The sequence below is a fragment of the Ranitomeya variabilis genome, chromosome 2, assembly GCF_051348905.1.
Source record: "Ranitomeya variabilis isolate aRanVar5 chromosome 2, aRanVar5.hap1, whole genome shotgun sequence".
Taxonomy (NCBI): Eukaryota; Metazoa; Chordata; class Amphibia; order Anura; family Dendrobatidae; genus Ranitomeya; species Ranitomeya variabilis.
Window position 1 is genome coordinate 963,029,230 of NC_135233.1, and position 24,449 is coordinate 963,053,678.

At 42.8% G+C, this 24,449-nt stretch overlaps 1 protein-coding gene across 4 annotated transcripts in view; it reads right to left on the bottom strand.

Moving 5' to 3' along the window:
* Positions 1 to 931: 931 nt before the first annotated feature.
* Positions 932 to 24,449, bottom strand: part of LOC143808301 (phospholipid scramblase 2-like) — a 92,758-nt gene continuing 69,240 nt past the window's right edge. For all 4 annotated transcript variants that reach the window (XM_077290815.1, XM_077290816.1, XM_077290817.1 and 1 more), the window contains exons 8-9: positions 20,779 to 20,940; positions 932 to 2,009 (exon numbers count right to left, since the gene is read on the bottom strand). In XM_077290815.1, the coding sequence (XP_077146930.1) occupies positions 1,971 to 2,009; positions 20,779 to 20,940 (201 nt within the window). In that variant the 3' untranslated portion in view covers positions 932 to 1,970. The remainder of the gene's footprint in view (positions 2,010 to 20,778; positions 20,941 to 24,449) is intronic.

Sequence of the window (24,449 nt, forward strand, 5' to 3'; positions counted from 1 at the left end):
AGTTATTTCTGTGACCATTGTGAGTTTTTCAGTCATTAAACGATGACAACAATTTTGACCACGTGTGTATGGTCGGGATGCATATGACCAGCGATAAAGCAGAGAGTGTGGAGTTCGAGGCAAAGTTTGGAGACCCGTGGTGTAGTTTATACGGAATGTCAATACATATTACAATTTACATGGTTAATATTAATTAGAAAGTAAATATTTAAAATGCATTTTCCTCACAAATATAAAAGCTAACACAAAGAATGAGGGTGGATTTGGGCACCGGGCGCATTGTTAATACGCCGTTTTGAGCTAGTTTTGAAGCCTCTATTGGCAGTCAATATCATTATTGACTCCAAAAAGAGGTAAAAAAAACACTCAAAAAACTGAAGGGAATCTATCACCAGGTTTTTGCTATGTAATTGAGAACACCATGATGTAACGGAAGATAGCCCAATTCCAGGGATGTGTGACTTACTGTGCTGTTTTGTTGCTTCTATACAATCAGTGTTTTGTCAGTAGGAGATTATCACAAGATGCTTTCCTGCCAATTAGTCCAACTATGCCCCCAGTACTGATTAGCAGCTTTCTGTCACTATACAATGTACACAGAAAGCTGCCGATAAGTGGTGTGGGTGGGGATATACAGAGTTCAGCATTCTGAGCTCTGCTTGATCTGCAGCAGAGAAAACTGTGATTCTATCACAACTGTTGCAACCAATAAACTATGTGATACATCGTTGGAATCAGTGTATCTGTCTCTACATCATGCTGCTGTTAGATAACATAGTAAAAACCCACTGGCAGATTCCTTTCAAAATGGTGTTTGAACCCAGACTAGTGACTACCTTCTTGTATGTGACATCTCCGAGCTGGTAAAAGTCTAATGTGCAGTATACATATTGTTATTATACATTACATTGATATTTTTGGCACATGGATGTCAAGAAATTGAAAAACTTTTTTTTATTTAATGCCCAACACTTAAACAGTACATTCATTGTACATTGGCTTACAAGAGGTAGACTATTCACTTAAAGGCAAAAGTTTTAATAAAAGAAAGATCATTGAAATGCCAACCACTAAATTGCATAAAAGTGGAATATATATTTTTTTTAAAAACGTGCAAAGTTGTGTAAATTTTACATATAAACAATATCCTCATAAGGAATCATTAGCATAAAGACCATACACTCATCAAGGTGTTTTCGCCAGAATATGATGTAAAACACTTTAAAATGTTACTAAATTTTTGCACAATTTGAGGTTCTGACTGCCAACAAACAACATTATGCTTGTCCCTGTCAAAGTGGATGGAACCAGGGTGTGACAGGGGCATGATACATCAAATTCACTATTAGTTGCACCATAAAGTGGTGTAAATTATATCACTGGCTGGAGGAATATTTCTGGCGGTGGTGCACATCAGTTGTAAGATGTGACAGGTTCATTAGGAGGCAAACACCTCTTAAAGAATTTGGTGCACCTCACTCCAGCGCCGCTTTCACTAAGGCTGGTGTGCACAACTCCAGCCCTGATGAATCAAGACCTAAGTGCTTGTCATCAGAGAGAAGTCCTCTAAGCAGAATAATAATTCACATTGCAGGAAATTTAAGTGTGACCCCATGGTACAGGAGTGTGTTATTTGGTTCAGTTTGGTTTGATAGATTTTTACTGTGACCTATCATTCTGACATCACACTAGTTCCAGCAGCATTAGCAGTACCGGAATAAAAATGATGCACAGATTTATAACATTCTGCCCTTCTTTTTTACTTCTAGATGAAACCTAAAAAGTCAAAGCACCCAAACTATCATGAATCCAAAACCTGGAGTGTGACTTGAAAAATATAGAAAATACAGAAAAATAACATTTTAAAAACATATTTAAAAAACTTGAGAAAAATAAAATCTACGTAAAAAAAATAAAAACACGGAAAATTCTTCCAAAGGGATTTCTTCTGTTACATCCATCTTCATATTCTAATGTTTATTTCCAGTCTGTTCAAAAAACATGAAATCCTGTAGAAAAGAGAGAGAAGAATTAGAGTCCTCTAGTTACCTGGGAAACTCACTTTTAAGAGTTACAATAAGCCACTTCACAAGAATATATAGCCAGAGATAAAAAAAAAAAAAAAAAAAATCAATGTAAATCTTTATTGATAATATACAAAAAATTGTTAATAAAATGGTACAGTGAGTAAAGCATGTGGTGTATATTTGGGGTGTTTTAGCAGCTATTTTTTCGAGCGGAAATGGGCCAAACACACTAGGGAATCCTTATACCAGTTATTTCAATGACAATCCTGAAGTGTTGTGCACACGATCAGTCATTTTCCTTTGAGTACTTGCAGTGCGTTTTTTCTGCTGCGTGTCAATTCTTTGTGCGGATTTTTAGTGTTTTTACCCATAAACTTCAATTGAGTCAGTCAAATCTTAAGCAAAAACACATGTATTAAAAGGTTTGCTGATTTGCTGAATTGTTGCTTGCATTTTTACGAACTTCCTATAGTGTTTCCCACGCTGTCATCTGTGTGACAGCACGAGAAACAAGGGGGGTTCTGATCGGTGGTAACATTGCTACTGCCATCAGAGCGCTGCGTAGTCATGCTGTCAAGGTGACCCCACAGCTGTGAAATCTTACAGCAACTCAGCAGGTGTTGGCTGATGAGAGACTACTACTCCTATCAGACGATGCCTGCTGTCAGTGATAACAGTGAAAGCAGTCACCGCTGATGGGAGAATCAGGAAAAGTGAAGAGAGCGGCACTTCCAAAGGTGAAATAAAAGCAATATTTTATTTCTTTAAAATTGCAAAACCTGACATACAAAAGATAAAAAGCTGATGCGTTTCTGGCGTCCCAGACACCCCTAATCATACAATGGTAATGAAAAGGCAATGGTCCTGTTTTAAAGCAAGCGCAGCCAATCACAAAGAGGCTGAAAATGACGTGTAATAAGCAGGTGTGCAGGAGCAGAGAACATGCAATGGAGTAAAAGAAGCAACTAGTGATGAGCGAGTGTACTCGTTACTCGAGATTTCCGAGCATGCTCGGATGTTCTCCGATTATCTTGGGCGTGCTTGTAGATTATGTTTTAGTCCCCACAGCCGCATGATTTATGGCTGCTAGATAGTCTGAATACATGTGGAGATTCCCTAACAAACAGGCATGTGTTCAGGTTGTCCAGCAGCCGCAATTCTTGAATATGATAAACGTCTCCTTGAGAAGAATAAAAGTTTTTTGTTTTGTCCGCAGCAATGGCGCACATGTTACATCGATTTCCATTAACCTTGAAAAAACCTTTGTGTTTTAACCAACAGGTCTTTTTGGTCGGACTTTGGAACAGGTTTGGCGAAAGTATATTGCCCAGAGTCCATCCTCTATTTGCCACAAACCTACAGCCCTGAGATATGATTTTTATAAATGTGTCACCTTGATTGATGACTGGGAGCTTTTTTGGGATAATACTTGTAACTTGATCATATTGTAGGCCGTAAGGGTCACGGGTGTGTCAGATGCAGCAGACTGTCGCTCTGCACCTGGATGCAGAAAGTCTCTGCGTTTGGCATTACAGATGCCTCCTTAATCCTTCTGACTCTTGGACCCAGCGGCAACCTCCCTCTGACTTTAGTTGACACACCTGGACCTGCGTGTTTTAAATCCCCATTCTGCTGCAGAGAGTTGTCGGTGAAATGCACATTTTTCCTTTGTGAAAGCTTGGAGCTACAGCAGTCGGCAAACTTCTTCTCTGGAGCTGTTTGAGGACGTTTGGTGTTGCCTCTCTGAGTCTGCCCAAGCTAAGTTCATTCCTCTTGTCTGTCTACCTTTTTGTCTTTAGTTTACAGTGGGGGCTGACAAGTGTTCATCCCTTCCCCCTCCCTATCCAGGGCCTAGCTCTAGGGAGATACAGGTCTTAGGTTTCCTTCTCGGCGATTGGTGAGGAACCAATTTAGGGATGGTAGGGCAGGTAGGTTATCAGATCTGCCTAACAGTCTCCACTCACCCTTTACCTACTGTCTGGGCTTCCTTCCCCTTATCCCTTTGTGTTGCACTTAGTTTTCCCACACTGTGCGTGACAGTAAGATGTGGAAAAAGTAACAGATGCGTTAATAGTTATATTTAAAGGATTATTTTTCTTATCAGATAGGAGTTGATTTCTTGTTTTGTTTTTCACTTTGATAAATGCACTGTGAGTTACCTGACTGCCATATCCCCTTTGTTGCCATTTGTACAATATTACTCTCCGCAAGAAAACAGTTGTCATCTGAACAAGTGCACCCAGCAAGTAACATATCTCCATAGTTGAAGGCCCCCTGCTAGTATGTTTGGGGTAACAGCTTGTCGATTGGAGAATAGTATTGCCTGATATACTTTCCTGCACAAAGATGTATGTACATGGTCAGCAATGCAATCTCGTTCCAGGAAAATATCCAAAACTGAAATTTGATTGGAAAGTGAATCAGCTGTAAACTTCAAATTAAATATATTCTCATTTACATATGCAACAAATTCTGAAAATTCTAATGTAGTTCCCACCCACACCAAGAGGAAGTTGTCCATACCACCTGATGTGGTGGGGAAGGGTCTGTCAGGGTTGAAAATGAATTTGGTCATTGGTGCTCCAACTACTTGTATGAAAAATGTAGAATTATCACGCACTGGTAGTGCCGTGAGAACACCTGAGCTCATTCGCTGATGAATTTGTGTGACCCCCTCACGGCAGCTCAGCGCTATACTGCGGAAGCGATGACACTCCTGTCACTGTTTAGCCGGCAGCTGATTAGAGCAGTCACATTTCCCGATGTCACTGTTCTACAAGTGAGATCACCATGTGACACTCTGGATTATGTGGACTACAGGCGAACAGGAGAGCATATGGTTGTTTATTATTTTTTATTGTGTACAGGGAACATGGGCATCGGGTACTGGGCATTTGGGGAGTATGGTAAGTTTAGATTTAATAATGGAGTCTGTCATTTTTTTCAAATTAAGAACTTTATTCTGGGAGTATTTTATTTACAAACTTTTACTGTGGGGTTAGTAATGGAGGCATCTTATAGATGTCTCGCCATTACGAACCTGGGCTTCATGTCAGCAGCCAATACTATTACCCCACTTGCCAACGCACCAAAGCAAGTGGGAAGAGTGAGGCTAAGTGCCAGATTTGGCACATCTTATTGATGTGCTATTTCTGGGGCGGCAGAGAGCTGATGTTTTAGTCTGAGAGATGGCCAATATCCACGGTCCCTTCCTAAGCTATTGATGTCAACCTGCAGCTGTCTGCCTAGCCTTTGCTGGTTAGATTTTATAGGGGGACCCCAAGTGAATTTTTTCTGGTCCCCCTGTAAAGTAATCAGTAAAGGCTAAGCAAACAGCTATGAGCTGATATTAATAGCCTATATTATGCATTGTTGCCATAGAAGAATCAACTAAGATGCAAATGAAAGAAAAAAATAACATATGAATAGCTGTATTCATCTCCTTCTGCTAGAATGGCGCAGGTCCCAACACTTATTTTAGCGTATAGCCTTTGTCAAGGGGTGTGGTGTCAGACCAACAGGAGGCACATTAAATACTAGTACAGACCATTAGTGTCCAGCCACGTTTTAAAGCATATCCAGTTTGTATGCAGCTGTCACAGGTGTGCCAGGTGCAACAGCCAGTCATTTTGGATCCAGCTGTAAAAGATCTTTGTGCTTGGCTTTGCAAGCACCATCTTGATCTTCATCTCTGTTATGGAGCGATACCCTTCTCCCTTTGGAACTTAGCAGTGACCTCCACCTTCTGCTGCTTATTGACACACCTTTGCTGGATGTTTAAATACCCTGAGTTGTTTCAGTAATGCGCTGGTGTTAGCTGTATTTACCTCTGTCTGTTGCAAGTGCTAGAAGTCAACTAGTTTCTTCTTGAAGCCTCTTGGAGGATTGCTGGCGTGAGTGTATTCCCTCGTTTGTCTTCCTGCTTTGTCTTTAGTTGCAGTGGGGGCTGACTAGCGCTCAACCAGTCATCTCCCTATCCAGGGCCTATCGCTAGGGGCTTTCAAGGACTAGGTTTCTGCTCAATAAGTGCAAAACCTATTTAGGGACGTTAGGGCTGACAGGATGTTTGTCAGATCAGCCTAGGGGTCTCCACTCCCCCCTTTGCTAGTGTTTGGGCTACCCCACTCTCTGTCAGTTAAGCAGCCAGCTTCTCCCTCACCCAGTGTGACAGCGGTGCATTCAGCCGCTTCTAGCTCCATGAAGGCTCATCCCTCACCGTGTCATCTGAAGGGGCCAGGCCGGATGACGTGAGCAAGAACCCATCACGAGATGAGTCACATGATCGGGAGTGGGCCTGGGATTGTATTTACTGTGCCTGATTCTTCTATGGCAACAATGCAACATATATTTGGCCTATTGGTTACTACTTATTGGATATATATCTTCTTTGCATTTTGTACTGTATTTATTACTAATTATATTTTTTCATCTCCTCCTGCTGTTTATGTATCGTCTTTACTGTGCCTTTTTATTAATGATTTTTTGCATATTTTCATTAAACATTTACAATGATTTATTTACAGTACAGGCCAAAAGTTTGGACACACATTCTCATTTAAAGATTTTTCTGTATTTTCATGACTATGAAATTTGTAAATTCACACTGAAGGCATCAAAACTATGAATTAACACATGTGGAATTATATACTTAACAAAAAAGTGTGAAACAACTGAAAATATGTCTTATATTCTAGGTTCTTCAAAGTAGCCATCTTTTGCTTTGATGACTGCTTTGCACACTCTTGGCATTCTCTTGATGAGCTTCAAAAGGTAGTCACCGGGAATGGTCTTCCAACAATCTTGAAGGAGTTCCCAGAGATGCTTAGCACTTGCTGGCCCTTTTGCCTTCACTCTGCGGTCCAGCTCACCCCAAACCTACTCGATTGGGTTCAGGTCTGGTGACTGAAGACAGGTCATCTGGCGTAGCACCCCATCACTCTCCTTCTTGGTCAAATAGCCCTTACACAGCCTGGGAGGTGTGTTTGGGGTCAATGTCCTGTTGAAAAATAAATGATGGCCCAACTAAACGCAAACCGGATGAAATAGCATGCCGCTGCAAGATGCTGTGGTAGCCATGCTGGTTCAATATGCTTTCAATTTTGAATAAATCCCCAACAGTGTAACCAGCAAAGCACCCCCACACCATCACATATCCTCCTCCATGCTTAACGGTGGGAACCAGGCATGTAGAGTCCATCCGTTCACCTTTTCTGCGTCGCACAAATACACGGTGGTTGGAACCAAAGATCTCAAATTTGGACTCATCAGACCAAAGTACAGATTTCCACTGGTCTAATGTCCATTCCTTGTGTTATTTAGCCCAAGCAAGTCTCTTCTGCTTGTTGCCTGTCCTTAGCAGTGGTTTCCTAGCAGCTATTTTACCATGAAGGCCTGCTGCACAAAGTCTCCTCTTAACAGTTGTTGTAGAGATGTGTCTGCTGCTAGAACTCTGTGTGGAATTGACCTGGTCTCTAATCTGAGCTGCTGTTAACCTGCGATTTCTGAGGCTGGTGACTTGGATAATCTTATCCTCAGAAGCAGAGGTGACTCTTGGTCTTCCTTTCCTGGAGCGGTCCTCATGTGGTCCTCATGTGAGCCAGTTTCTTTGTAGCGCTTGATGGTTTTTGCAACTGCACTTGGGGATACTTTCAAAGTTTTCCCAATTTTTCGGACTGACTAACCTTCATTTCATAAAGTAATGATGGCCACTCATTTTTCTTTACTTAGAATTTGTATTATGGCAAGAAAAAAGCATCTAACAGTCTATTCAGTAGGACTATCAGCTGTGTATCCACCAGACTTCTGAACAATACGACTGATGGTCCCAACCCCATTTATAAGGCAAGAAATCCCACTTATTAAACCTGACAGGGCACACCTGTGAAGTGAAAACCATTTCCGGTGACTACCTCTTGAAGCTCATCAAGAGAATGCCAAGAGTGTGCAAAGCAGTCATCAAAGCAACAGGTGGCTACTTTGAAGAACCTAGAATATAAGACATATTTTCAGTTGTTTCATACTTTTTTGTTAAGTATATAATTCCACATGTGTTAATTAATATTGCCATTGTTTATTCATATGCCTTCAGTGTGAATTTACAATTTGCATAGTCATCAAAATACAGAAAAATCTTTAAATGGGAAGGTGTGTACAAACCTTTGGTCTGTACTGTATCTTTGGCTATATTTTCTTGTGAATTGGCTTATTATTGCTACTTTGCATATCTGTATTTGTATATATTTAGATAGATAAGTGCTTTGATATTTTATCTTCTTAACTGGAACTTTTTGTTTTGCTGATGATCGGCTATTTTTAAGAGTTACACTAGATTACCAGATGCAGATATTCAGTGAGATATAAAGTGAAAGGAAAACAAAAAAAAATATGACCAGGAATGTATATTGGTATAAGTGTAATGTGTAGGTGCACATTGACACTGGCCACACAGCCAGAACGTAGGATAAAAACAATGAGCAAATACCCTGGAGTAAGTAAATAAATAGTAATAGTGTCAATTAAGTAACCCATGTTATTTACATGCACTATTTTGATTTAAAAAAAGGCAATAAAGCCGTCCCACCACGACAAGGTGTACCAAATCAGGATGGTCCCTAACTTTTGTAGTTAACTTCACAATGTGTCAGCAGATATCAATATAGATGGGGGCAGAGCAGGACCGAGGCCTGACTGTTCAGATATCTGCCAGTGGAAAGGTATAGAAACAAAATGACCAGACTGAGAAGTACAAAGTACAAAAAGCAAATGAGCAGGAACACATGTTGGTATAACTAGTGTGTAGGTGCACATTCACACTGTGGCCATTTAACAGGCAGAACCTAGGATAAGTACAAAATGAGCAAATACCCTGTTGTAAGTAAATAAATATAGTAATGGGTTTCACAGTATAGTAATGAATCGGGTCCCCTTGTCACGGTGCAATAGCATTTACGTTTTTGTTTTTCTAATCAAAAAAGTGTCAACTAAGTACTCTGTTACATGTACTATTATTCATTCACTTACTACAGGCTATTTGCTCATTTTGCTTGTATCCCAAGTCCTATAAAGTGGAAGGAGTTGCTTAGAGCATGACAACCACTGGGAGGCAATGTACGATCACTGCATTGTGCAATGCGGAAAGACCTGGATGCTACAAATATCAGATGTATTAAACTTGTTGGTGCACTAACAAAAGGGCTATTCCCATTTTCATGGGTGGATATTGCCTGATATTTCTTGTTAAAAAGGATCTGTCACCAGGTTTTTCCTACCCCATAAGGGAGCAGCATAATGTAGTGGTAAAGATCCTGGTTCCAGCACTGTATCACTTAGTGAGTTGCTTGCTGTTATTTTGATAAAATCACAGTTTTCTCTGCTGCAGGTTCAGCAGTTCACAGAAAGCTGTCAATAGTAGGAACAGGGTTATAAGGAGCTCATGAATATGGAGGACTACCCTGGCAGCAGATTTACTGGTCCTGTAATGATAAAATCACTGTTTTATCAGCTTGAAGTTATCAAAACAACAGGCCAGTAAGAGACATCGTTGGAATCAGGGTCTCTGCCTCTATATTATCCTGCTGTCAGATATGGTGTCAAAAATCTTCTGACAGAATCTCTTTAATATATCAATATTATGCCTTTCCGACATTGGGGAGTAATAGTGCGTCCATGCCAGACTCCCCCTGTTGCGTGCAGGCTTCGGCGCTGAGCCAGCACCTTTCTGGGCACATGACAGCTGTTCTATACAGCTGATTTTGCCCGCAACATCTGCGGGTGGAGTCACAATCCACCCACTGTTAACTGGTTAAAATGCCGCTGTCAATTTCTGACAGTGGCATTTAACTCGCACTTACTGGAAGCTTGTTGCTAATCCCGCCCATCGGTGACCCCGTCACAACAGATAGGCTGCCATGACAACTAGAGGTCTGCAGCAGACCTCTATGGTTGTTATTGCCAGATTGCCATGAGTGCCACCCATGGTCAGCACTCATAGCAAGTTAGCATTTCTGCTACACACAGGCAATCTGATCATCGCCTGTGTGTAACAGAAGTGATCAAAGTACTGCAGCATCTAGTCTCCCATGGAGACTAATGAAGCATGCAAAAAGTAAAAACATAAAAAAATAAAAATATTAACCCCTTTCTGACCTCAGATGGGATAGTACGTCCGAGGTCAGAAGCCCCGCTTTGATGCGGGCTCCGGCGGTGAGCCCGCATCAAAGCCGGGACATGTCAGCTGTTTTGAACAGCTGACATGTGCCCGTAATAGGCGCGGACAGAATCGCGATCTGCCCGCGCCTATTAACTAGTTAAATGCTGCTGTCAAACGCAGACAGCGGCATTTAACTACCGCATCCGGCCGGGCGGCCGGAAATGATGGCATCGCCGACCCCAGTCACATGATCGGAGGTCGGCGATGCTTGTACATTGTAACCATAGAGGTCCTTGAGACCTCTATGGTTACAGATCCCCGGCAGCTGTGAGCGCCACCCTGTGGTCGGCGCTCACAGCACACCTGATTTTCTGCTACATAGCAGCGAACAGCAGATCGCTGCTATGAAGCAGAGCCGATCGTGCTGTGCCTGCTTCTAGCCTCCCATGGAGGCTATTGAAGCATGGCAAAAGTTAAAAAAAAAAGTTAAAAAAAATGTGAAAAAAATAAAAAAAAATATAAAAGTTTAAATCACCCCCCTTTCGCCCCAATCAAAATAAATCAATGAAAAAAAAAATCAAACCTACACATATTTGGTATCGCCGCGTTCTGAATCGCCCGATCTATCAATAAAAAAAAGCATTAACCTGATCGCTAAACGGCGTAGCGAGAAAAAAATTTGAAACGCCAGAATTACGTTTTTTTGGTCGCCGCGACATTGCATTAAAATGCAATAACGGGCGATGAAAAGAACGTATCTGCACCAAAATGCTATCATTAAAAGCGTCAGCTCAGCACGCAAAAAATAAGCCCTCAACCTACCCCAGATCATGAAAAATGGAGACGCTACGAGTATCGGAAAATGGCGCAAATTTTTTTTTTTTAGCAAAGTTTGGAATTTTTCTTCCACCACTTAGGTAAAAAATTCGTAGTGACCTGGAGAATCATAATGGCGGGTCAGTTTTAGCATTTAGTGAACCTAGCAAAAAAGCCAAACAAAAAACAAGTGTGGGACAGCACTTTTTTTGCAATTTCACTGCACTTGGAATTTTTTTCCCGTTTTCTAGTACACGACATGCTAAATCCAATGATGTTGTTCAAAAGTACAACTCGTCCCGCAAAAAATAAGCCCTCACATGGCCAAATTGACGGAAAAATAAAAAAGTTATGGCTCTGGGAAGGAGGGGAGTGAAAAACGAACACGGAAAAACGGAAAGTCCCAAGGTCATGAAGGGGTTAAAAAATATAAGTTCAAATCACCCCCCTTTCACCCAGTTCAAAATAAAATAAAAAAAAACCATACACATATTTGGTATCGCCGTGTTCAGAATCGCCCGATCTATCAATATAAAAAAAAATTAACCCGATCGCTAAACGGCATAATGAGAAAAAAAAGAAGCCAGAATTACGTTTTTTTAGTCGCCACTACACTGCAATAAAATGCAATAACAGTTGATCAAAAGAGCATATTTAGACTAAAATGGTATGAATAAAAGTGTCAGCATGGTGCACAAAAAGTAAGACCTCACCCAGCCCCAGATCACGAAAAATGGATACACTACAGGTCTCGGAAAATGGCAAATTTGTTTTTTCTTAAACAAATATTGGAAAAAAAATTTCACCACTTAAATAAAAAAAAGAACAGACAGGTTTGGTGTCTATGAACTCGTAATTACCTGGAGAATCATAATGGTAGGTCAATTTTAGCATTTAGTGAACATGGTAAAACAAACAAACAAAAAAAAAACAACTGTGGAGTTGCACCTTCTTTGCAATTTCACTGCACATGGAATTTTTTTCCCCGTTTTCCAGTACACGACATGTTAAAATCAATGGTGTTGATCAAAAGTACACCTCGTCCCGCAAAAAACAAGCCCTCACATGGCCATATTGACGGAAAAATAAAAAAAGTTATGGCTCTGGGAAGAAGGGGAGCAAAAAACGGAAATTCAAAAACTGAAATACCCCCCGTTGTTAAAGGGTTAATATTTACAAGTACTATCAGACAATAACCAATTTTGAAGATTAGAATAACCCTTTAAAATGGAGTCAGTGAGCAGCAAAAGACCGTTCAATTCAAGCACAAGTATTTGATGCACCCTTTGAGTGGGCAAAAAATTCAGTGCACCTTCTTGTCTTCTATGTGGTCACATTGCGGGTCTACCACGATCATGCAATAAAAAGGCTACACGGCTGCAAACGTTCAATCAAGAGAAAGGGGGCAGAGAGATGTAGAAGAGGAAGGGGCGGGCACACGTGACTGTTCAATCCATATTACAGAGCAATGGCAGTAATAGAAAGCATTAACTGTACTGTAATGGTATGTGCACACGTTCAGGATTTTTTGCGTTTTTTTCGCGTTTTTCGCGATAAAAACACATAAAAAACGTATACATATGCATCCTATCATTTAGAATGCATTCTGCAATTTGTGTACATGATGTTTTTTTTTTCCGCAAAAAAAACGCATCGCGGTAAAAAAAGCAGCATGTTCATTAATTTTGCGGATTTTTCGCGTTTTTCCCGCTATTTAATGCATTGGGAAAAAACGAGCAAAAAAAAAAAACGCATGCGGATTTCTGGCAGAAATGTCCGTTATTTGTCAGGAAATTTCTGAAAGAAATCCTGAAAGTGTACACATACCCTAAGGGTCACAGTCTGTAAAAATTATACAAAACAAGCAAATATTTGATAAAAATGGGACATGCCCAAATATTGCATGTAATGATAATATGCCCATATACTTCAAAAAAATAAAAAAATGCCTTCCAGAAAAAAGAAACCATGTTAATTGCAGATTGTAAGGCTCACTTGTGTTTATTTTTTTTGACCATCAGATGCATTACAAGCAAGCAGAAACCTGATGAAGAACCTGAGGGACCCATTATACTGTAATGAGATCCATAAGGGTATGTCTCCACGTTCAGGATTGCATCAGTCTTTGGTCAGGATTTTATGCAAGTAAAATCCTGACCAAAACTGCACCTGAGGTCACTGGCAGGTCACCTGTGGTGTACCTGCGTGTTTTGCTCATAGTAGCAACATGCAGCGTTTTGAAAAAACGCACAACGCATGCGTTTTCGCGGCAAAAACGCATGCGTTTTTAAACGCATAGTGGAGTCTGGATTTCATAAAATCCCATCCACTATGCTGTAACATCTGGACGCTGCGTTTTTGACGCAGCAGAAAAACGCAGCGTCAAAAACGCAGCGTTTCCTGAACTTGGAAACATACCCTTAGGATTTGCTGCAAGAGAGATTCAGTTAGGGTATGTGTCCACGTTCAGGATTGCATCAGGATTTGGTCAGGATTTTCCATCAGTATTTGTAAGCCAAAACCAGGAGTGGGTGATAAATACAGAAGTGGTGCATATGTTTCTATTATACTTTTCCTCTAATTGTTCCACTCCTGGTTTTGGCTTACAAATACTGATGGAAAATCCTGACCAAATCCTGATGCAATCCTGAACGTGGACACATACCCTTAGGGTATGTGTCCACGTTCAGGAAACGCTGCGTTTTTGCCGCAGCGTCAAAAACGCAGCGTCCAGATGTTACAGCATAGTGGAGGGGATTTAATGAAATCCCGTCTCCACTGTGCATTAAAAAACGCATGCGGAATTCCCGCAAAAACGCACATGCGGTGCGTTTTTTCCGAACGCAGCATGTTGCTACAATGAGCAAAACACGCAGGAACAACGCAAGTGACCTGCCAGTGACCTCAGGTGCATTTTTGGTCAGGATTTTACCTGCATAAAATCCTGACCAAAGCCTGAAGCAAACCTGAACGTGGACACATACCTTTAGATCCATTACGGCTTCTTAGAAAATAAAAGCCATAAAAGCCATGATGCCAGTGTGAACAGAACCTACTTCTAAAGCCATAACCCAAACCACAGGTGGAGCAAGGTCTCCGTACAGGATGTCACATTCTTTTCTCCACCGCGCCAAGTCACAACTGTGGTTTCCTGTTTTCATCAGCATGAATGTGCTCAGTTGTGCTGGTGTATAATATAGCATATTAGCAGGAGTTCATTACAGCAATGTTCGAGAACTGAAGGAGAAATATTAAGTCTCTTCCCACTTAGGATCATTATGGGTCCTAGTAACAGGCCAAATTAACCCCCGCCCAGAATATACCCGGGGTTAAAGTGGCCTAGGACAGATTATACCCCTCCGGGTCAGAATATGCCCCAGCTGGTGTAGATCAGATTTTTCAGGCTTTTGAGAACCATTGAGTGATATACTCAATAACAGGGCCCAAGGCAGCACACGAGGAGCCAGGCTGAACACGGGGCCCTAGGTAGCACATGGGGGCAGAGGACCCCAGGAAGCGCATAAAGGCCCCAGGCAGCGCACAGGGCACCAGGCAGCACACAGGGGCCCCAGGCAGTGCACAGAGGGGTAGAAACAGCGCATGGGACCCCAGACAGCGCACAGGGGGGCTGAGACAGCACACAAGGGGGGGAAGAGACAGCGTGCAGGGCCCCTGTGCGCTGTCTCTGCCCCCCGTGCGCTGTCTGGGACCCCCTGTGCGATTTCTTGGGCCCCGTTCTTGAGTATATCACTCAATCCTGTGCGGTGCCTGGGGCCCCCGTATACTGCCTGGGGCCCCGTGCACGGCCTGGGGTCCCGTGTGCTGCTTGGGACCCTGTTCGCTGTCTCTGCCCCCCCGTGTGTTGCTTGGTGCCCCTGTGTGCTGCCAGGGGCCTCTGTATGCTGCCTGGGGTCCCGTGTGCTGCCTGGGACCCCATTCCCTGTCTCTGCCCTCGTGTGTTGTCTGGGGCTCCGTGTGCTGCCTGGGGCCCCCGTGTGCTGCCTGGGGCCCCCGTGTGCTGCCTGGGGCCCCCGTGTGCTGCCTGGGGCCCCAGTGTGCTGCCTGGGGCCCCGTGTGATGCCTGGGACCCTGTTCGCTTTCTCTGCTCCCCCATGTGTTGCCTGGGGCCTCTGTATGCTTCCTGGGGCCCGTGTGTTGCCTGGGGCCCTTTGCCCTGCCTTGGGCCCCGTGTGCTGCCTGGGACCACGTTCGCTGTCTCTTCCCCCTGTTTGCTGCCTGGGGTCCTGTGCGCTGCCAGGGGCCCCCATGTGCTGCCTGGGGCCTCTGTATGCTGCCTGGAGCCCTGTGCGCTGCCTGGGACCCCGTTCGCTGTCTCTTCCCCCCGTGTGCTGCCTGGGGCTCCTGTGTGCTGCCTGGGGCCCCGTGCGCTGCCTGGGGCCCCGATCTGGAGTATATCACTCAATTCTGTGCGATGTCTGGGGCCCCTTGCGCTGTCTCTGCCCCCCTGTGCGCTGCCTGGGGCCCCCGTGTGCTGCCTGGGGCTCAAATTCAATAAGTTTATTAATCCTTTAGGCACTTCACAGGAATTAAAACAATGTGGATGGAAAGAATGAACATTTTAATTTATCCCACCAAAATGTTGAGATGTGAAAATGAAAAAATACATTTTTCCTTTAAGAAATTAAAATTTCTTTCGCACCACATTTTTCATTTTTACAAGGGTAACAGGAGAAAATGGACCATACAATTTGTTGTGCAGCTTGTCCTGAGTATACTGATACCTCATGTGGGGGGGAAACTACTATTTGGGTGCAAGTCAGGACTCAAAAGGGAAGGAGCACCATTCAACTTTTGGAGCGCAAAATTGGCTGGAAAAGATAGTGGACGCCATGTCATGTTTGCAGAGCCCCTGATGTGCCTAAACAATGAATACCCCCGCACAAGTGACCCTATTTTGGAACCTTCACCCCTCAAGGAATTTATCTAGAGGGGTGGTGGGGACCTTGAACCCCCAGGTGTTTCACTGATACAATTATATTATATTATACAATTGGGGGGGTGAAGAATTAATAATTACATTTTTAGCTCAAAAATTTTGTTTTAGCCCCAGATTTTCATTTTCACAAGATAAAATGGGAAAAAGACCCATCTGGACTCCATTTGCAGAGCCCCAGATGTTGCTAAACAGTGGAAACCCTCCTCTTTTGACCCCTTATTGGAATTTACACTCCACTGTGAATTCATCTACAGTTGTTAATGACGATTTTGATGGGCATTTTTCAGAAACAAATACGCACTGGAAGTTGCAGAGTGAAAATTTCATATATGCCATTGTAGTACCTCCAATACATTGTAGTGCCCATACATTGTGTCCTGCTTGTCACTCTGGAGCCACACACCCATACATTTAGTGGTCTATACTCATTACATTAATGTCAAATATGTGGTCGCTAACTTAAGTTTAGACACATTGTGGAGCTTAAAAGGAAGGGGGAGCATTTGGATTTGGGAACGAAGATTTCACTTGATTTCTTGGTGGGAGCTTTCCCAGAGCTTTTGTGCTACCAATAATTTGAACAGCCCTTATGTCTGTTAATATCTGTGATTCAGATGAAACGCCCGAGGAATCCAATCACTATAATGAGGCAGCCAAGTTACTCTGGACTCCATCTGGCCTCTGTTCAGTGTTGTCTTTCTTTTCAGAGGTGTACATAACTGTTGCTGACAGCGCTTTTGTGCACGCTTAAAAAGACGGGACACAACCAGATCATAGGCCAGTCTGCGTCCACAGTGCCTCTATTTACCTCATTATAGGAAATTTTAAATCTGAGGTTCTGTCTGAATCACGTATTTCAGAGAATTACATGGAAACTCCGGTGCAAGCGCTCAGCGCAGAGCGCAGGATAAATGTGAGACAAGACTTATTGCAATCTTTGGGAGGCAGAATGAACAAAACAACAGGTGTAGAAATGTTTTTTTTTTATCCTGTTCCTCATGCATTATAAGTGATAAGATGGCTTTATTCTTTGGATCGGTGCAATAACAGATTTTTATTGGTTTTATGTTTGGCTGCTGTGACACACAAACACGCTTTTTTTAATTTACAAAAAAAAAGTCTTTGCATCACCGAATTTTGAGAGCTCCAATTTTCATATACCGTATTTTTCGGACTATATGACGCACCGGACCATAAAACGCACCCTAAATTTTGGGGTGAAAATACCAGAAAAAAGATTTTTATGAGATGGGGGTCAGTCTTATTGTCCGAATTCAAGGTATCTTACCTGAGGGCCGGTGGTGGTACAGCAGGGTCACAGGAGGCATGGTCCCTTCCTCAGGACGCCAGCGGTGGCAGAAGTGTGGCAATGCTGCAGTCCCAGGGTGCGATGCTGCGGGTCCGGTTTCGGCGGTGAGGCAGAGCACCAGAGCAGGGTCCCTTCCTCAGGATGCCGGTGGCAGAAATGCGTCCACACTGCTGTCCGGTGTCCACGGCCATCTTTCTGAAGCCGTGGGCCGGTGGAGGCTTCAGGAAAATGGCCGCTGGAGGTCGCGCATGCGCAGACAGATCTCAGCGTCCATTTTCCTGAAGCAGAATGCCGCCGAGATCTCAATCTGCGCACGCGCGGCCTCCGGCAGCCATTTTCCTGAATCCTCTGGCGGCCCACAGCTTCAGGAAGATGGCCGCATAGGAAACCGGTGATGCGCTCGCCGTGGACATCGGGCCGCGGCATGGACACATTTCTGCAGCCTGCATCCTGAGGAAGGGACCCTGCTTAGGTGCGCTCCACACCGCCCACCGCCGCAGCATCGCCACACCACCTCTGTCACCGCCGATTCCACTGCTGCAACCCCCCAGTAAGCCTGTGTTCACACCATAAGACGCACCCCCACATTTTCGGGGAAAAAAGTGCATCTTATGGTTCGAAAAATACGGTATCTATATATATATAATTGCCCCTAAGGGGTACTTCCGTCTGTTTGTCTGTAACTTCCGTAACGGATGCAGCATCAATAGTAAAAACATAAAATGTTAAAAATAATAATAAAAAAAACCAAAACATTATATTCTCACCTTCTGAAGTCCGCCTCAGCCTTTCCCGCTCCGGTCCCAAGAATGCATTGCGGCAATGACTCGAGATAACGTAGCGGTCTCGCAAAACCGCTACATGATCACGGGTTATTGCAGAAAGGCATTACTGGTAACGGAGCATCGTGAGGCTGGATCCGAGGGCCGACGGAAGGTGAGTATATAACTATTTTTTATTTTAATTGTTTTTTTAACAGGGATATGGCACCCACATTGCTATATACTACGTGGGCTGTGTTATGTACTATGTGGCATGTGTTAGGTACGTAGTAAATTGCACAGCCACGTAGTATATGTGTCATATACTACGTGGGCTGTGCATTCTAGAATACCCGATGCATTAGAATCGGGCCACCATCTAGATATATATATATATATATATATATATATATATATATATATATATATATATATATATATTTATTTATTTATTATATATATATATACGCATACATACATACATATACACACACACACACACACAGAGTCAGTCATGCCAGATCTTGTTTTTTGCAGAACGAGTTGATGTTTTCATTTGTACCATTTTGAGTCACAACATTTTTGATCACTTTGTATTCTGATTTTTGGGAAGTGGAATAAACCAAAAAAATAGCAATTCAGGAATTAATTATTATTTTTTTTATGCCGTTCACTGTGTGGTAAAAGTGATAAGGCAGCTTTATTCTTTGGGCCAGTAACATTGCAGCGATACCACTTTTTTATGTTATGGCGTTTTACACAATAAAAACTATTTTATAGAAAGAAGAATTTTTTTTGCATCGTTTTATTCTGAGAGCTATAACTTTTTTATTTCTCAGGTGACAGAGCTGTATGGTGGGACAAGATGGCGTTTTCGCGATACCATTTTTATTTACACTCATCCTTGTCACATTTTATTCCACTTTATTTTTGGCGGTTGGTTGTTTATTTTTGTTTTTACATAACTATACATATTTATTGATAATTTTTTTTTATTTTTTGGTTATTTTGTGATTTTTTTTTTACATTTTCTCTACTTTTTTACTTAGTCCCTCTATGGGACTTTAACTTTTATTACTCTGATCGCTGGTACAATGCACTGCAGCTCCTGTGTCAGCATGATCGTCATGACATACCGATACATCCATTTGCGGGAACGCATAGCAAAATATGTTGTACAAGTACCTCATAAGTCGAGAAAGGGTTAAAGAGGCTATTACAGGACTGCCGATCGGCAAACAAGTGCGCAATTCGCGGTCCTTAAACCCCGCCAGTCTGGTATTGTAAACCCGGTCCTACACAGGCAAACCACGTTTAATATCCAACAGAAACATCAGTAGTGGATCGTTCTTGGCACATAGGCTGCCATTGATCTTGGCAGCGCAGGTCCTGTTAATGTTCTGCCCTATCTGTTTATACTGCATAATTATCAGGAAACGAGCATTCCTAGGAACGCTCGCTCACGTAGTCCTACAGTGTAAATGCACCCTTAGATTGCTGGATTCAGGTCACATAGCATGTATTCCTCCATTACATCCTAAAGCGCATTTTGCATTGGGGTCACATGATTTTCGCCGGTCGGTGAGAAGTCCCTGCCCCCGTGACTACAGCTTGTGTAATGACTCACCTAACTGTTATGACCCCAATGGCGAGGGTCTCAGAGGAACAAGTAAGTCTGCGACGTACAAAAATCCAGCTCATAGGGCAGTGGTAACTGGGTTGACCATATAACTACTCCTAACGCCAACACTAGAAGTAGCCGGGGAACATGCCTACGTTGGTCGCTAGATGTCTCGCGCCAGCCGGAGGACTAACTACCCCTAGAAGAGGAAAACAAAGACCTCTCTTGCCTCCAGAGAATAGACCCCAAAAGTCGGATACAAGCCCCCCACAAATAATAACGGTGAGGTAAGAGGAAATGACAAACACAGAGATGAACTAGGTTTAGCAAAGAGAGCCCCCCTGACTAATAGCAGAATGTAGTAAGATAACTTATATGGTCAACAAAAACCCTAACAAAATTCCACACTGGAGATACAAGAACCCCCGAACCGTCTAACGGCCCGGGGGGAGAACTCCAGCCTCCCTAGAGCTTCCAGTAAGGATAGGATACAGATTATGTACAAGCTGGACAAAAATGCAAACAAAAACAAATAGCAAAAGCAAGAAAGCAGACTTAGCTTAATTTAGCAGGAACCAGGATCAGTAGACAAGAGCACAACAGATTAGCTCTGATTACAACGTTGCCAGGCATTGAACTGAAGGTCCAGGGAGCTTATATAGCAACACCCCTGACCTAACGACCCAGGTGAGCATACAAGGGATGAATGACATACCCAGAGTCAAATCACTAGTAATCACTAGAGGGAGCCAAAAGGTAAATTCACAACACCTAACATCAGATACACCCACTCCGCAGGCTTCATGGATCACGTTTCCCACCTATCTACTTCCGCCAGCGTTGTCCATCGCTTTGCTCCTTTTCTCTCTTTTAGTACATTTTACTATCATCTAACCACTTTAACCATTTACTTACCTTCCTGCATCAATCACAGCTTGTACTTTTAAAATTGAAGTTTAGAGGGTAGGCTAGGAACATTTACAGGCCTTAATAATATAAGAGCAGACTTGATTCAATCTAATCATTCTACTGTACACAAACTTTAACAAAAATGGTTCCAACAAACAACCCATACATTTTATCACAACCCCTCTCCGCAGGAGAAATAAGAAGAAGACATGGAATAAATAATACTTACAATAAGGAAAAGGGCACCAAGAATAACGGCTTTGATTTTGACATCAAGGTCCATGGGGAACTGAACTCCAAAGTTGTCAGCATCTGTGAAATACTCCTTTACCATTCCAGACCATTGTTTAGAAATCCGCCCAATGATCGTTTCGTCATTGAGTGCCTTCAGCTAAAGAGAGAAATTAAGTAGAAAAGTTGCAGCTGTTTAGGCATGTTAGGATTTATGTGTAGACACACTACACAATAAAACACGTCTTCTTGGGGAGCTTTATTTTTGGATTATAACTTTTTGGATACAATGTTTGAAAACATCCCACAATCTTATCACATGATACTGCGCGGTATAAAAAAGGAAAAAGAAGAGCAAAGGTAAATCCCACAGCTGACGCATCAGCACTTCGGGCTATTACACATTAACCATTAAAGTCAAACATATACTAACATCTTTGCTCATGGAATATCTGGCTGAAGGCAGATATGCCAGGAATGGCATTTTTGGGCGATATCATTGGAACATCCAAAACTTATCAGCTTGTTCTTGGACTTACTAGGAACCTGTGATGAGTATTTTATACCTTTTAACATGGAAGTACAGGTGCTCTATGATCATTAAATCTATAAATTAATTGTAGAAATCAGTTTTGCAGTTTCTGAGAAATAGTGTTGAAATTGCATGCAAATGAGCTGCAAGTGGGACATTGCACTTGCAGCTCTCCTGCCTCGCTCCCTATTCCCCTCCCTGTCTGCCTCCTGTCTGACAGGTCACATAGTACTTGCAGCTCTCCTGCCTCTCTCCCTATTCCCCTCCCTCTGTCTGCCTCCTGTCTGACAGGTCACATTGTACTTGCAGCTCTCCTGCCTCTCCCTATTTTCCTCCCTCTGCCTCCTGTCTGACAGGTCACATTGCACTTGCAGCTCTCCTCCCTCTCTCCCAATTCCCCTCCCTCTGCCTGCCTCCTGTCTGACAGGTCACATTGCACTTGCAGCTCTCCTGCCTCTCTCTCTATTCCGCTCCCTCTGCCTGCCTCCTGTCTGACAGGTCACATTGCATTTGCAGCTCTCCTGCCCATCTCCTTATTCCCCTCCCTCTGTCTGCCTCCGGTCTGACAGGTCACATTGCACTTGCAGCTCTCCTGCGTCTCTCCCTATTCCCCTCCTTCTGTCTGCCTCCTGACAGGTCACATTGCACTTGCAGCTCTCCTGCCTCTCTCCCTATTTCCCTCCCTCTGTCTGCCTCCTGTCTGACAGGTAACATTGCACTTGCAGCTCACCTCCCTCTCTCCCTATTCCCCTCCCTCTGTCTGCCTCCTGACCGGTCACATTGCACTTGCAGCTCTCCTGCCTCTCTCCCTATTCCCCTCCCTCTGCCTCCTGTCTGACAGGTCACATTGCACTTGCAACTCCCCTGCCCCTCTCCCTATTCCCCTCCCTCTGTCTGCCTCCTTTCTGACAGGTCACATTGCACTTGCAGCTCTCCTGCTTCTCTCTCTATTCCCCTCCCTCTGTCTGCCTCCTGACAGGTCACATTGCACTTGCAGCTCTCCTGCTTCTCTCTCTATTTCCCTCCCTGTCTGCCTCCTGTCTGACAGGTCACATTGCACTTGCAGCTCTCCCGCCTCTCTCCCAATTCCCCTCCCTCTGCCTGCCTCCTGTTTGACAGGTCACATTGCATTTGCAGCTCTCCTGCCCATCTCCTTATTCTTCTCCCTCTGTCTGCCTCCGGTCTGACAGGTCACATTGCACTTGCAGCTCTCCTGCCTCTCTCCCTATTCCCCTCCCTCTGCCTGCCTCCTGACAGGTCACATTGCACTTGCAGCTCTCCTGCCTCTCTCCCTATTCCCCACACACAACCTGCCTACTTTGTTGGACTGACAGGTCACTCTTGTTTCAGTAATCTGCTTCTCCTGACATGTCAGAGACATGAGACAGGCAACAGGCAGGGAATAGTGAGGGCAGGAGAGCTGCTAGTGCATTGTTCCATCACAAAGCAGCTGTCGCTCATTTGCATATGATTTCAAAGCTGGATTTCTCAGAGACAGTAGAATCAAGGTATGGATTTAATCATCATGAAAGCCCTGGTACTTAGATGTCAGTAGTTTGAGGTATAAGTCCTCATGACAGGTTCCCTTTAACAGGCGATAATGTTCAATCATTGATATATACTCTTGTGAATTTTTCCATCAAGGTTGAGGGCTCATTTTACTGGATAGCTAACAAATGTTGTTCTCGACAGTGCAAATCTTATTTACACCTAACGATGCAATGCCAAGAATGATGATTGTTTGTAAAATAGAAAAGATCATTTCACCAAATTTACAAGAGTTTTGCTCGTTCATCGGGTGATTGTCAACCTATTTACACTGCAGGATTATCGTAAAATCTTGGAACGTTCATGCTCAATAACACAGGTCAACAAAAAAAAATTTTTTTTCTGGTGCCCAAAATATTTTAATGAATTTGGGGTATTTTTGGGGTGCTGATTCTGAATATGCTATCAGTTTTGCCAGATTGGCTCAAGTTTTTGAGATTTTTGGTATCTTATTTATAGCACTTGTTGGTAAATGCGACGCATCATCTCATTAATTTCTTTGGATTAGTACTTGAACTGAGCAGTTCTCAATATAGTTTTGTGTTAATTAGTGTTCTAAAAGTTTGTTCATAGCTTGATTTTTGCACTAACTTTATGTTGTTGTCTGTTTTCCAGTGAAAAGCATGAACTCATCAAGAAGAAGTTGTCTTAACGATCCAGACTCATTCTGTTACATTTGTGGTGAATACACACTGCCAAAACATAGAAGAAACATAACAGACTTTGTAAAAAAAGTGTATTTTGCCTATTTTGGGGTTATGCTTGGGGACCAAGACAAGTTTTGGGCACCACACATAGTGTGCAAAGCATGTATCGAATTATTACGAAAATGGAGCAAAGGACAAAGAAAAAGCTTCAAATTTCGTGTTCCAATGGTGTGGAGAGAGCCAAAAAATCATCATGATGACTGTTATTTCTGTGCAGTGCAAGGATTCAATAAGCATAAGAAACGAAAATGGGAGTAACATGGAATCTGCAAGAAGGCCTGTCCCTCATTGTGAAGATGTGCCTGTACCTGTGTTTACCATAAATAACAGTCATCATGATGATTTTTTGGCTCTCTCCACACCATTGGAACACCAAATTTGAAGCTTTTTCTTTGTCCTTTGCTCCATTTTCGTAATAATTCGATACATGCTTTGCACACTATGTGTGGTGCCCAAAACTTGTCTTGGTCCCCAAGCATAACCCCAAAATAGGCAAAATACACTTTTTTTACGAAGTCTGTTATGTTTCTTCTATGGTTTGGCAGTGTGTATTCACCACAAATGTAACAGAATGAGTCTGGATCGTTAAGACAACTTCTTCTTGATGAGTTCATGCTTTTCACTGGAAAACAGACAACATAAAGTTAGTGCAAAAATCAAGCTATGAACAAACTTTTAGAACACTAATTAACACAAAACTATATTGAGAACTGCTCAGTTCAAGTACTAATCCAAAGAAATTAATGAGATGATGCGTCGCATTTACCAACAAGTGCTATAAATAAGATACCAAAAATCTCAAAAACTTGAGCCAATCTGGCAAAACTGATGACATATTCAGAATCAGCACCCCAAAAATACCCTAAATTCGATGAAATATCT